General features: G+C 47.7%; 1 protein-coding gene across 2 annotated transcripts in view; it reads left to right on the top strand.

The window, feature by feature from the left end:
• Window positions 1-12,657, top strand: part of CCT5 (chaperonin containing TCP1 subunit 5) — a 244,834-nt gene extending 232,177 nt beyond the window's left edge. Inside the window, exon 11 of one of the 2 annotated variants that reach the window (XM_040353424.1) lies at window positions 12,399-12,657. In XM_040353424.1, coding sequence (XP_040209358.1) covers window positions 12,399-12,526 — 128 coding nt within the window. In that variant the 3' untranslated portion in view covers window positions 12,527-12,657. The remainder of the gene's footprint in view (window positions 1-12,398) is intronic. The other variant, XM_040353425.1, reaches the window with a different exon arrangement.
• Window positions 12,658-12,960: the final 303 nt, after the last annotated feature.

Here is a 12,960-nt window from a genome sequence, read left to right as displayed (position 1 = left end):
AAAAATCGCTGATCGCTGCCATTAGTAGTAAAAAAAAAAATATTAATAAAAATGCAATTAAACTATCCCCAATTTTGTAAACACTATAAATTTAGCGCAAACCAATCGATAAACGCTTATTGCGTTTTTTTTTATTTTTTTTTTTTTACCAAAGATAGGTAGAATACGTATCTGCCTAAACTGTGGGGAAAAACGTGTTTTTTATATATTTTTGGGGGATATTTATTATAGCAAAAAGGAAAAAATATAGGCTGTTATTCTTAAATTGTGCTAATGCAAAATGTGATGGTTTAGTGGGAGGAGAATGTAGCATTCCAGAAGTTTTGTGTGGTTTCTTTTCTTTTTTTTATTTAATTTTTTTTGTGTATGGATGTACAAAAAAACACGAAACAGACATAATGTATGTAACCATGTATTTGTGCCATATTATTCAATAAACATCTTTATTGAGGGGGGGGGGGGGGGAGGAAAAAATATTGCATTTTTTTTTTCAAAATTGTCGCTCTATTTTTGTTTATAGCGCAAAAAATAAAAACCGCAGAGGTGATCTAATACCACCAAAAGAAAGCTCTATCTGTGGGAAAAAGGACGCCAATTTTGTTTGGGAGCCACGTCGCACGACCGCGCAATTGTCAGTTAAAGCGACGCAGTGCCGAATCGCAAAAACTGTCCGGGTCCTTTACCTGCATTTTGGTCCGGGTCTTGGATACTGCACTCTGTAAACAGCCCGTTTCTTTAGCAACAACCCTCATTGTGGAGGGTGTCAATTTCTTCTGGATAACTGTTAAGTCAGCAGTCTTCCCCCATGATTTTGTAAACCTACTGAACCAAACTTTGAGACAATTTAAAGGCTCAGGAAACCTTTACACTAAAAACTGCGTTTGAGTTTATTCATCACACGCCTTTAACTACTTAAGGACCGCCTCCTGCAGATATACGTTGGCAGAATGGCACGGCTGGGCACAAGCACGTACCTCTCTGTCCTCTTTAAAGCGGGAGTTCACCCCGAAAAAAATAATGTAACATTAGATTCATGCTCATTTTGTCTAGGGGAATCGGCTATTTTTTTTAAAAACGAAGCAGTACTTACCGTTTTAGAGCGATCTTCTCCGCCGCTTCCGGGTATGGTCTTCGGGACTGGGTGTTCCTATTTGACAGTCTTCTGAAAGGCTTCCGACGGTCGCATCTATCGCGTCACGAGAAGCCGAATGTCGGTGCGGCTCTATACGGCGCCTGCGCACCGACTTTCGGAAAATCGTGACGCGATGGATGCGACCTTCGGAAGCCTGTCGGAAGACTGTCAATCAAATGGGAAAGCCCAGTCCCGCCGCCCATACCCGGAATCGGCGGAGAAGATCACTCTCTAAAACGGTAAGTACTGCTTCGTTTTTAAAAAAAACTAGCCGATTCCCCTAGACAAAATGAGCATGAATCTAATGTTAAAAATTTTCATTTCCGGGTGAACCTCCACTTTAAGTGCCCAGCCGTGGGTCGCGCACCGGCGACCCGGTCCAAATCTCCGTGGCCATGGGACCCGATCGCCGCCGGAGTCCTACGATTGGTCCCCGGAGCTGAGAAACGGGGAGAGCTGTGTGTAAACACAGCTTCCCCGTTCTTCCCAGTGGCAGCTTCATTGATCGTGTGTTCCCTAATATATAGGAAAACACGATCAATGACGTCACACGTCCAGCCCTACCCCCACTACAGTTAGTAAAACATGAGGTCACACAACCCCTACAGCGCCCCCTAGTTGTTTAACTCCCAAACTGCACTGTCATTTTCACAGTAAACAATGCATTTTTATAGCATTTTTTGCTGTGAAAATGACAATGGTCCCAAAAATGTGTCAAAATTGTCTGTGTCCGCCATAATGTCGCAGTCATGAAAAAATCGCTGATCACCGCCATTGGTTGTAAAAAATAATAAAAAAGCAAATTTTTTTTTGACAAAAATAGGTAGAATACGTATCGGCCTAAACTGAGGGAAAAACGTTTTTTTTATATCTTTTGGGGGGATATTTATTATAGCAAAAAGTAAAAAATATTGCATTTTTTTCAAAATTGATGCTCTATTTTTGTTTATAGCGCAAAAAAAAAATGCAGAGGTGATCAAATACCACCAAAAGAAAGCTCTATTTGTGGGGAAAGAAAGGACGCCAATTTTGTTTGGGAGCCACATCCCACGACCGCGCAATTGTCAGCGACGCAGTGCCGAATCGCAAAAACTGGCCAGGTCCTTTACCTGCATAAAGGTCCGGGTCGTAAGTGGTTAATGAAACAGACTAAGGTCTGTAACCTAGGCACCCTTGGCCCATCTCTAATTTAGCAATCTTTGATATCCCAGTTGAATTATTTTTTTTGGACAATGATTGGCCTGCACATGTGCGTTATCCAGTGACAGTAACTATTTCTGTTTGACATTGAGTCGCAGGCAAAACGATCTTCATTGTTACATCTTGTCTTTAAAACCTCCCCTGAGTAAGCTCTGAGCGGCGAAAAACATGTCTGAACAATGACTTTAATGTTGAGTGACTAATTTCCATCTGTTTTGAAGTTGAGATGTTCTTCAACTGTTTTTTTAACTGTCTTGTATGTAGTAATAAAAATCTTTATTTTATATTAAAAAAAAAGTATTCAATTTGCTACTTTTGCTGGCACCCCTAAAAATCCCCCCCCAAAAAAAACCATGTCCATCACGAAACCTTTAGAGCCGGTTCACACTGGGGCGACTTGCGATCCGACTTCATGTCGCCTCAAGTCGTCCCAAGTCGCGCTGTAGAGAAAAACAATGGAAGTGAATGGGAGCGGTGTTAATACACACGACTCAAGGCGATCCGACTTCAGAAAAGGTTCCTGTACTACTTCAATCCGACTTGTAGGCGATTTGTACCCATTGATTTCAATGGAAGTCGCCTCAGAAGTCGGATCACTGTCTTAACTGAAGCTACTTTCCAGGAAGATAACATACATTTCTCAGGCATTCCTCTCCTGCCCCCCTCCCTCTCCCAGAGCTGATTGTTGTTTTACTGGCCACTGGAAAGTCTCCTGTCCTGGAGACGACTTCAAGTTGTGTTGTAAATCGCCCCAGATCGCCCTGTGGTTCATGTTCAAGTCGTGTCGGAGTCGCCTCTGAAAGTCGTGCTGGAAGTCGTGTCGCCCTAGTGTGAACCGACTTACAGGTTTTTTGAGTTAATTGGCTGATTAGTGTGACACCATGAGTCTACAGTATTGAACTTTTTCACAATATTCTCTTGAGATACAGAATTTTGTGTTTTCACTAGCTGTAAGCCATAATCCCCAAAATTAAAAGAAAGGATTGAAATGTCACTCTGTGTGTAATGAATCCGAGTTTCACTTTTTCAGTTGAATTTCCTGAAATTTACCTTTTTTTTTTTTTTTTTTTTTTTTTTATGAGCCTGTATGTAGAACTTGCACTTGAGTTTGGCCGTAAAAATGTTTTTACAACCGTCACATTCACCTCTGAGAATTGGTGGTCCAAATTTTTCTATTGGAGAACCATTCTCAAGGTAATCTCTTCAGTCTTGGCAAATTACAGTACCAGAGTTGTTAAAGGAGTTAATTCCTCAAGGTTTTTCACCTTAATGCATTGTATGCATTAGCCACTTAACCACTGAGCACTTAAACCCCCTTCCTAACAGATAAATTTTCAGCTTTCGGTGCTCACAATTTAACAATAACTCAGTAAGGCCCAACATGCAGGAGGGAGCACCTTCAGGCACTCTGGAGCACCCAGGCCAATTCTGACATTTCTCTCCTACATGTAAAAATCATCATTTATTTGCTAGAAAATGACATAGAACCCCCAAAACATATATATATATATATATATATATATATATATATATATATATATATATATATATATATATATATATATATATATATATATATATATATATATATATATATCCCTAGAGAATACAATGGAGGTTGTTGCAACTTTTTATCTCACACAGTATTTGTGCATCAATTTTTAGAACGCGTTAAAACAAAAAACCAGTAAAGTTAGCGCAATGTTTTTGCATAAAATGAAATATAAACTTGCGCCGAGTAAATAGATACCCAACATGTCGCCCTTCAAAATTGCACACGCTCGTGGAATGACCCCAAACTTTGCTCCTTAAAATTCCCTTAGGCGACACTTTAATTTTTTTATTGGTTACATGTTTGGAGTTAGAGCAAGAGCAATAATTTTGGCCCTAGACGACCTCTAACGTTCGCAGCGATACCTCACGTGTAGTTTGAACACCGTTTTCATATGTGGGCGGGAATTGCGTATGGGTTCCCCTCTGCATGCGAGCACACGGGGACAGGGGCGCTTTAATTTTTTATTCATTTTACTATATTTTAGTTTGACACTTTGTCCCCAAAAAAATTTTTTTGATCACTTTTTTATTCCTGTTACAAGGAATGTAAACATCCCTTGTAATAGGAATATAGCATGACAATGAGATGTGGGGTCAATAAGACCCCACATTTCACCTCTAGGCTGGAAAGCCTAAAGTAAAAAAAATTATCCTGGCTTTGATCGTAGCGATGAGTCGGTAGAAGCACCGGAGGGAGGGGGGGCATCCTCTCTCTCCTCCCATAAGAATGATCAAGTAGCGGCACAGCCACTATGATATTTTTTATGGTGTAGACAATCGCCGACTGAAAAAGCTCATATCTAAATGCCTGTAGCTGCACCCATCATTCAGATATCCCCACTCAAATTCAAGGACGTCATATGACGGCCGGCGGGCAGAAAGTGTTTAAAATGCATTTTTTAACAAAAAGTTGTCCATTTATACAATATTTCTAGCGCATAGCATGTACATACCAAAAATGACACCCCAAAATAGATTGTCCTACTCCTCCTGAATACGGCAATACCACATGTGTGAGATTTTCACAGCCTGGCCACATACAGAGGCTGGGTATGTCAGGGTATTTGCCAGGGTATTGTGCTTTGCAGAGTATTGCTGGGGATGGCTGGGCATGGATGGATGGCTGGATCTGTGACTGCAATTGTCACAGATCCTGCTGCCATTCGCTCTCTCCTCTCACACTGTACAGAGAGGGGAACTGGCGTCATCACATGACGCCGGTTTGTTTACAAGTGATTGCTCTGTCATTTAATGGTGCGATCACGTTGTAAACAGGCCGCCATCAGCGGCAATTTACTGCGATTAGTGATATCCGGTCACGGATATTTCCGGTAGCGCCATCCAGGGACTCTGGGAGGACATCCCAGAAAAACTTGACCACGCTGTAGACGTATTCTGACTATAGCGCGGTCGGCATGTGGTTACGGTGAAAAACCACCAGCGCTTCCCCCCCCCAGAGCTTCCCCTTTTCTTACCTGAACCCGATTTTGTTTTAGCAACAAGCACGAGCCCAGCAGCTCCAGCTGCGGTCTTGGGGCCTCATCGGATAGATAGCAGCAGGAGCCATTGGCTCCCGCTGCTGTCAATCAAATCAGTGACCTGGGGTGGGCCGAGTCCTGCTGTCTGTGTCGATAGACGACCCGACAGCAGGGCTTGTGAGCATGCCTCCATGGAAAGCGTCTCTCCGTGGGGGCACTCTATGAAAAGGAGGAGCCAGGAGCGCCGCTCAGTTCAAAACGGTTGCACAGAGCAGGTAAGTGTGGCGCGTTTGTTTTCCAAAAAAGGACCTTTAGCCTAGGTTCACACTGCTGCGAATTCAAAATCGCGGTAAAATGCGCGATTTTACCGCGATTTTGCGGCTGCGATTTCTCTTTCATTCATAGACGGACACAGCATCCTTTGACCTTAGGGTTATGCTTCTTCCTACCAGGAGATTTAGGCAGAATTCTTACAGCACTTAAGGTGTTAAAACTTTCCTTCATGCCGCTCCTCCCAGGGGGTGTGGCTCCCCCAGGCATAACCTACACCCTGCTCCAGCAGCTTCAGCTTCAGTTTGTTTCTGCCTAACCGTCAGGAGAGTCAGGCTCTCTGGAGTCCTGGACTCTGGAGTTTTTTCTTGCGAATTTTTTTGCATCTTGCAAGTTTTTTCCTCGCTTTTTTATTTTATTTTTGAATCCTGCGATTCTTCTATCAACAGCCGACTGGGTGACAGGCTGGGTCCTCGACCCTTGTAGTCCCCCCATGTTCGGCCTTCGAGCGTGTGCCGGCCCTCAGCTCCGCTTTGGGACGTCCACGACAGGCCCCATTGCTCCAGGGGCAGCCGGGGAACTTCGGCTCTAGGGCACACATATGACCGGTCTCTATGGCCTTGTCAGTGTGTCTGGCTGACAACCATGCCGTTCGCGGACGTTGGTCTGTCTGGGATACCTCCAGCCGGGTAGTCGCAGGACAGGTAAGTAGTGGCCCCTTACTCAGGTAAGTGGTCTGGCTGGAATGTTTTCCCTTGGGAGGTCGACTGAGGGTTTTTCCCTGCTTTCCTCTCTCCCTTATTCCTCTCCCTCCTTCCCCCTTTGGGTGACGGCTGTGCAGGGTTTTTTTTTCCCTGGGGCTCATATTTTTCACTCGGGTATGGCTGGGGCTGTTCTGTGTCGCTGCAGGGGACTGTTGTGGTCATTCTGGGCATTTTTGTGTGTGTTGTGTGCTGTTTTGGTGTACTGTCTTTTTTGGGTACACTGTCTTTTTAAAACTGCGCAATGGCGGCCATTTTGCCGGAGCCGCGCTTGTATTATTCGGCGGCCATTTTCTTGTGGCCGGCGCCGTTTTCAGCACTAGTTCGGCCTCTAGTGGCCGTTTCGGCGGGGAAAAAAGACCGCGAATCCTCTGAGGGGACAGACTCAGCGCTGCAGCTTCTCCTCAGCACACACTTGTCCTTCACACTTGTCCTTCACAGACCGCGCTGTACCAGGGGGGTGGTGAGTCTCAGGGGGCCCCATACTGTGCTCTAGCGGCCGGGAGGTGACCTGTGGGGGACTTTTTTCCTGCCATTGTCAGTGGGGGTGACACGGCAGCTGCAATATGGAGCCTGAATCAGGCCCCTCATTCCTCACAATGCCGGAATTAACCCTTAGCGCCCCTTCACCTGCCACATCTGTTGAGTCTGTCGGCTGTCCTGGAGTCTTTTCTCACCAGGTTTGAAGCTGCCAGTGCTCGGTTGGGGGGTAAAAAGCGCCCCCCCCCCCCGGAGGCTGTTTCTGGGGATATCTCTGACGCAGAATCTGATAACGCTGTTGCTGCTTCTGGTTCTGTCATGTCAGAGGATGCGGGCTTAACCCACATGGACAGCGAGGATGACTCTGCTGCGGAGTCTGCTGACAAGGAATTTGTTGGAGCTCTTATTACTGCGGTACGTGAGACTCTTCATTTAGAGGATGTGGCGGAGACACCAGCGGTGTCAGTCCCTTTTGGATTCCGCAAACCACCGCGTACCGCTAAGGTATTCCCTTGTGTTCCTTATTTGGACAATTTGTTGTATAAGGAATGGGATACACCGCAAAAGGCTTTTACTGTTCCTAAAAGCTTTGCTACCCGTTACCCCCTGGAGGAGGACTTTTTAAAAAAGTGGGTCACTCCTCCGTCGGTGGATCCTCCTGTGTCCAGACTGAGTAAGGCTACTACGTTGCCTGTGGAGGGGGCTCCTGCTTTCAAGGACCCCGCTGATAGGAGAGTGGAGGCTGTGGCCCGCTCCCTGTTCTCGGTGGTGGGTTCGGCGGTAAGGCCGGCTCTGGCCGGAGCCCTGGTTGCTCAGACGCTAACTGAAAGGGCGAAGCTCCTGCTGCAGGATCTGGAGGTCCAGGGTGCTTCCGAGTCCTCTAGGGACCTGGCTGAGCAGTTGATTCAGGGTCAGAAGTTTCTCTGTGAGGCGGCTATGGATTCGATTCCTTTGCTTTCCAGGGCTTCTGTCTACGCAGTGGTTCTGCGCCGCCTTATATGGCTGAAGTGCTGGTCGGCTGACCAGTCCTCGAAAAAGGCCTTGGTGGATTTGCCCTTTAAGGGCGGACGGCTCTTTGGGGCATCCCTGGATGACATCATTAAGGATGCCACTGGAGGTAAGAGCACCTTGCTCCCTTAGTCGGGGAAGGGTAAGGAACCTCGCCGCAAGCAAGGTCCTACTTTTACTACCCCTAAGCGGTTTTTTCGTGAGCCCAGCGCGGCTGGAAAAGGTCCGCAAGGGGCAAAAGCCCCTGCTGCCGGGCGTAAGCGCCCCTGGTTTAACAAACCAAACAAGCCTGCTGACAAGCCTGCTTCCGCATGAAGGTCTGCCCCCGCCCGGGTCTCGGGTGGGGGGACGGCTTCACGACTTCGCGGATCGGTGGAATTCTCTTCTGACCGACCGTTGGGTTTGCGAGGTGGTCGCCTCGGGGTACAAGATAGAGTTCCTCTCTTGTCCCCCAAACAGATTTTTTCCATCCAACCTCCAGCTTCCTCCGGATCGTCGGCTAGCCCTGTCCAGGGCTGTCCAGGATCTTCTGGACAGAGGGGTGGTTGTGCCGGTTCCCTCGCTGGAACGGTTTCGGGGGTTCTACTCCAATCTGTTCGTGGTTCCCAAGAAGGGAGGGGTTCGCCCTGTCCTGGACCTAAAGGCCCTCAACTCCTTTGTCAAGGTGCAGCGATTCAGGATGGAGTCGGTCCGTTCTATCATAGCGGCCCTCCACCAGGGGGACTTCATGGCGTCCTTGGACATCATGGACGCATACCTGCATGTCCCCGTTTGCACAAGCCACCAAAGGTATCTGCGTTTTGCGATCGGGGAGGACCACTATCAATTCGTGGCCCTCCCGTTCGGGCTGGCGTCGGCACCACGGGTGTTCACCAAGGTGCTCGCCCCGATCCTGGCCTTGCTAAGGCAGCGAGGGATCGCTATCGTGGGATACCTGGACGACCTTCTCCTGAGAGCTTCTTCAAGCTCAGAGTTGGAGGAGGACGTGTCCATCACGTGTCGGACTCTGCAGGAGTTCGGCTGGCTTCTGAATCTCAAAAAATCAGTGTTGGTTCCGTCCCAGAGGCTGGAACACCTGGGGATGGTTTTAGATTCGGGGGAGGCAAAAGTGTTCCTCCCATCGGAAAAACTGCGGACCCTGCAATCTGCAGTGAGACAGTTGTCGACCCAGAAGTGGTCGTCTCTTCGCTTCTGCATGCGGGTTCTGGGTCTGATGGTGGCCTCCTTCGAGGCGGTTCCGTATGCCCAATTCCACACCAGGGTACTACAGAAGGAGATTCTGTCACGATGGGACAGGGTCCCATCTTCTCTGGATCGCCAGATTGGGTTGAGCCATCTGGCCAAGTCTTCCCTGGCATGGTGGCTGACGTCTCCGGTGCTTCGGTCCGGGAAGTCTTTTCTTCCGTGCCGCTGGACAGTGGTCACGACGGATGCCAGCCTCTTCGGCTGGGGGGGCGTCTGGGGCACCCGGTCAGCCCAGGGGCGCTGGACTCAGGAGGAGTCCCGCCTGCCGATCAATATCCTGGAGCTCCGAGCGATCAAGCTGTGCCTTGTCAGGTGGTCCCTGGAGCTGCAGGGCCGTCCTGTCAGGATCCAGTCCGACAACGCCACGGCCGTGGCGTACGTCAATCATCAGGGCGGCACAAGGAGCTCGGCCGCGGCGACGGAGGTCGCTCACATACTTCGGTGGGCCGAAAGGTCCGTTCCGGCCCTGTCGGCGGTATACATTCCGGGAGTTCTGAATTGGCAAGCCGACTTCCTAAGTCGCACGACTCTGGATCAAGGGGAGTGGTCTCTCCACCCGGAGGTGTTTCAGATCCTGTGCCAAAAATGGGGCACTCCAGACGTGGACCTTCTGGCGTCCCGTCTCAATCGGAAGGTACCACGGTTTGTGGCCAGGTCAAGGGACCCGTGGTCAGACGCGTTGGTGGCTCCCTGGGGTCAATATCACCTGATTTACGCCTTCCCTCCTCTAAGGCTCCTACCCCGCCTGCTGCGCAGGGTGGAAGCCGAAGGGATTCCAACGATCCTGATCGCCCCAGATTGGCCGCGTCGCTCTTGGTAGGCGGACCTGGTACGTCTGGTGGCAGACGCCCCCTGGCGCCTGCCTCTGAGGGAAGATCTCCTGTCTCAGGGCCCGATCTTCCATCCTGCTTTACGGTCACTGGCTTTAATGGCGTGGCTGTTGAGAACCAGGTACTGAAGGACCGGGGCCTGTCGGGCCCGGTAATCTCTACCATGATGCGTGCACGGAAGTCCACTTCTCGAAAAATGTATCATCGTACATGGAAAGCATACATCTCTATGTGTGAGGAGATGAAGTGGCACCCCCGTACTTACGTGGTGCCCCGGATCCTGCTGTTCCTACAGCGGGGAGTGGACCAGGCTCTTGCCTTGAGCACGATCAAGAGTCAGATTTCTGCTCTGGCTGTTTATTTTCAGCGTCCCGTGGCAGCGCACTCTTTGGTTCGCACGTTTGTGCAGGGGGTCCGGCATGTGGCCACCCCGGTGCGCCCTCCGCTACCTTCTTGGGACTTGAACTTGGTCCTCTCGGCGCTTCAGCGTGCCACCTTTGAGGACATTCGGGAGATCCCCTTGCTGACTTTGTCACAGAAGGTGGTCTTTCTGGTAGCTATTACCTCTATCAGACGAGTGTCTGAACTGGCGGCCCTGTCTTGCAAGGCCCCCTACTTGGTCATCCATCAGGATAAGGCGGTGCTGCGCCCGCGACCTTCTTTTCTTCCGAAGGTCGTTTCGGCCTTTCACATTAACGAGGACATTGTTGTTCCATCATTATGTCCTCAGCCGAAGAACCCGAAGGAAGCCGTTTTACATTCTCTGGATGTGGTTCGGGCCCTTCGAGTTTACTTGTCGGCGACAGCTCCGTTCCGGAAGTCGGACTCGCTGTTCGTGTCTGTGTCCGGTCCCAGTAAGGGCCTGGCAGTCTCGTCGGCCACCATTTCCAGGTGGATCCGACAGGTTGTACTTCAGGCCTACGCCCTGAAGGGGCGGGCGCCTCCCTTTCGGGTCACGGCGCATTCGACCAGGGCGATTGGAGCCTCCTGGGCTTTCCGACACCAAGCCTCTGTGTTACAGGTGTGTAAGGCTGCTACCTGGTCGTCGGTCCACATTTTTTCAAAGTTTTATAAGGTGGATGTGAGTGCATCTTCTGATGCCTCATTCGGCCGCAGGGTGTTACAGGCGGCAGTTTAAGGTTGAAGTTCCTCCGTTGAGTAACTCCGGTTTTGTTTGGGGTGTAACCTGTTGTTTGCTGTGTTATCTTTCCCACCCCTCGTTTTTTTGACACTGCTTGGGGACGTCCCTAAGGTCAAAGGATGCTGTGTCCGTCTATGAACGAAAGAGAAAAAAGGATTTTTGTACTCACCGTAAAATCCATTTCTCTGAGTTCATAGACGGACACAGCACCCACCCCTCCTTGGTTTGTACTGCTTGTTACGAACTGAAGCTGCTGGAGCAGGGTGTGGGTTATGCCTGGGGGAGCCACGCCCCCTGGGAGGAGCGGCATGAAGGAAAGTTTTAACACCTTAAGTGCTGTAAGAATTCTGCCTAAATCTCCTGGTAGGAAGAAACATAACCCTAAGGTCAAAGGATGCTGTGTCCATCTATGAACTCAGAGAAATGGATTTTACGGTGAGTACAAAAATCCTTTTTTTACTGCGATTTCGGCCGCAATTTAATGTAAATCGCGGCCCGAAATCGCAAAAAGTAGTACAGGAACTACTTTTTGAAATCGCAGATGCGGCGTCGCACTGATTAGGACAGTGCCATTGCCGACAATTGCCGCCGATTTGAGATGCGATTTGACATTTCAAATCACATCTCAAATCGTTCCAAATCGTACCCAGTGTGAACCAGGGCTTACAGTCACTTTAAAATCCCTATTTGAAGAGATGTTCTTATTTTCTGTTATTGTAGTGTAGGTGAAGTGAACTATACATGGAAATTGCAGATTAAAAAAAAAAAAAGCTGCTGTGTCTTGATTAGGGTTCCTACCACACATTATGTTTGTTTATTTTTAGTATTGCATTTTATAATGTTAGGGTCCATAAGATGCTTTTAAACAACTTATGGGACATTCGTATGAATTAAAAGTGGCTATTTATTGGTTATGTGTTTGGGGGGGTGTGTTTTTTTTTTTTTATCTTCTGGAGATAAAACATGATTGCAATTATTTACAAGTTTGTTTTAAACAATAGTACTTTTTATGCAAATAAAAGGTTAAGCAGTCTTGACCCTACAGCCATACATACTGGGAAACAAAAGACTTTCCTGCTAGAAAAGGGTGCAATGATTGTTTAGGACTGTGACACAGCCTTCTGAGCTGTAGTTTAACATCTTACTAGCTCTGCATCAGGTTGCACACCTTATAGTAAGTGTTTCTGTGCAAATCTTGCACAGTTTCAATATTAAAAAATTTTATGACAATACTTTTTCCTAGTATGTACATGTATGCATATGTTTAAAGTTCTATAAATGTATATTTCTGTGTTTCAGATATGAAGCAGCAGCATGTCATAGAAACACTAATTGGGAAAAAACAGCAGATTTCGTTGGCTACACAAGTTGTGAAAATGATTTTGAAGATTGATGACATAAGACGTCCTGGTGAAACAGAGGAGTGAAAAGCTGAAGTAGCTTTTTGTGCAGAAGTCCAGTCCACATAGCAGAGTCATTGTGTGATACAGCTTTGATTTCTTATTCTGTGTGTCCTTCCCACTATTAAGAAATAAAATTACTTAATTTGACAACTTAATAGCAGTGCTTTGGGGCATTGTGTACTTTTAGCATGGATGTGCTTTGTGTTTTTTTGCTACCACCAGCAGTTACTGTTTTTTATGGTTATTACATTTTAAAGCATAATCTGAAATGAACATTTTAAACACTACTCATCACAATTGTTCTCCCATCCCACACCTGTCTGAATAGTGATAGTGCCTGCTCTCTGGTACCTATGCTGCTTTAGGCAAGTTTTGTTTTGTTTTTTGACCCAACTTTTTTTCACGACAATTTGCATACATATTGCTTTGGCAAGAAAGCTATTGCTTTTTCTTTGGCT

The sequence above is a fragment of the Rana temporaria genome, chromosome 5, assembly GCF_905171775.1.
Source record: "Rana temporaria chromosome 5, aRanTem1.1, whole genome shotgun sequence".
NCBI lineage: Eukaryota > Metazoa > Chordata > Amphibia > Anura > Ranidae > Rana > Rana temporaria.
The sequence above is the reverse complement of the archived record's forward strand: the minus strand, read 5'-3'. Positions and strand labels throughout refer to the sequence as shown.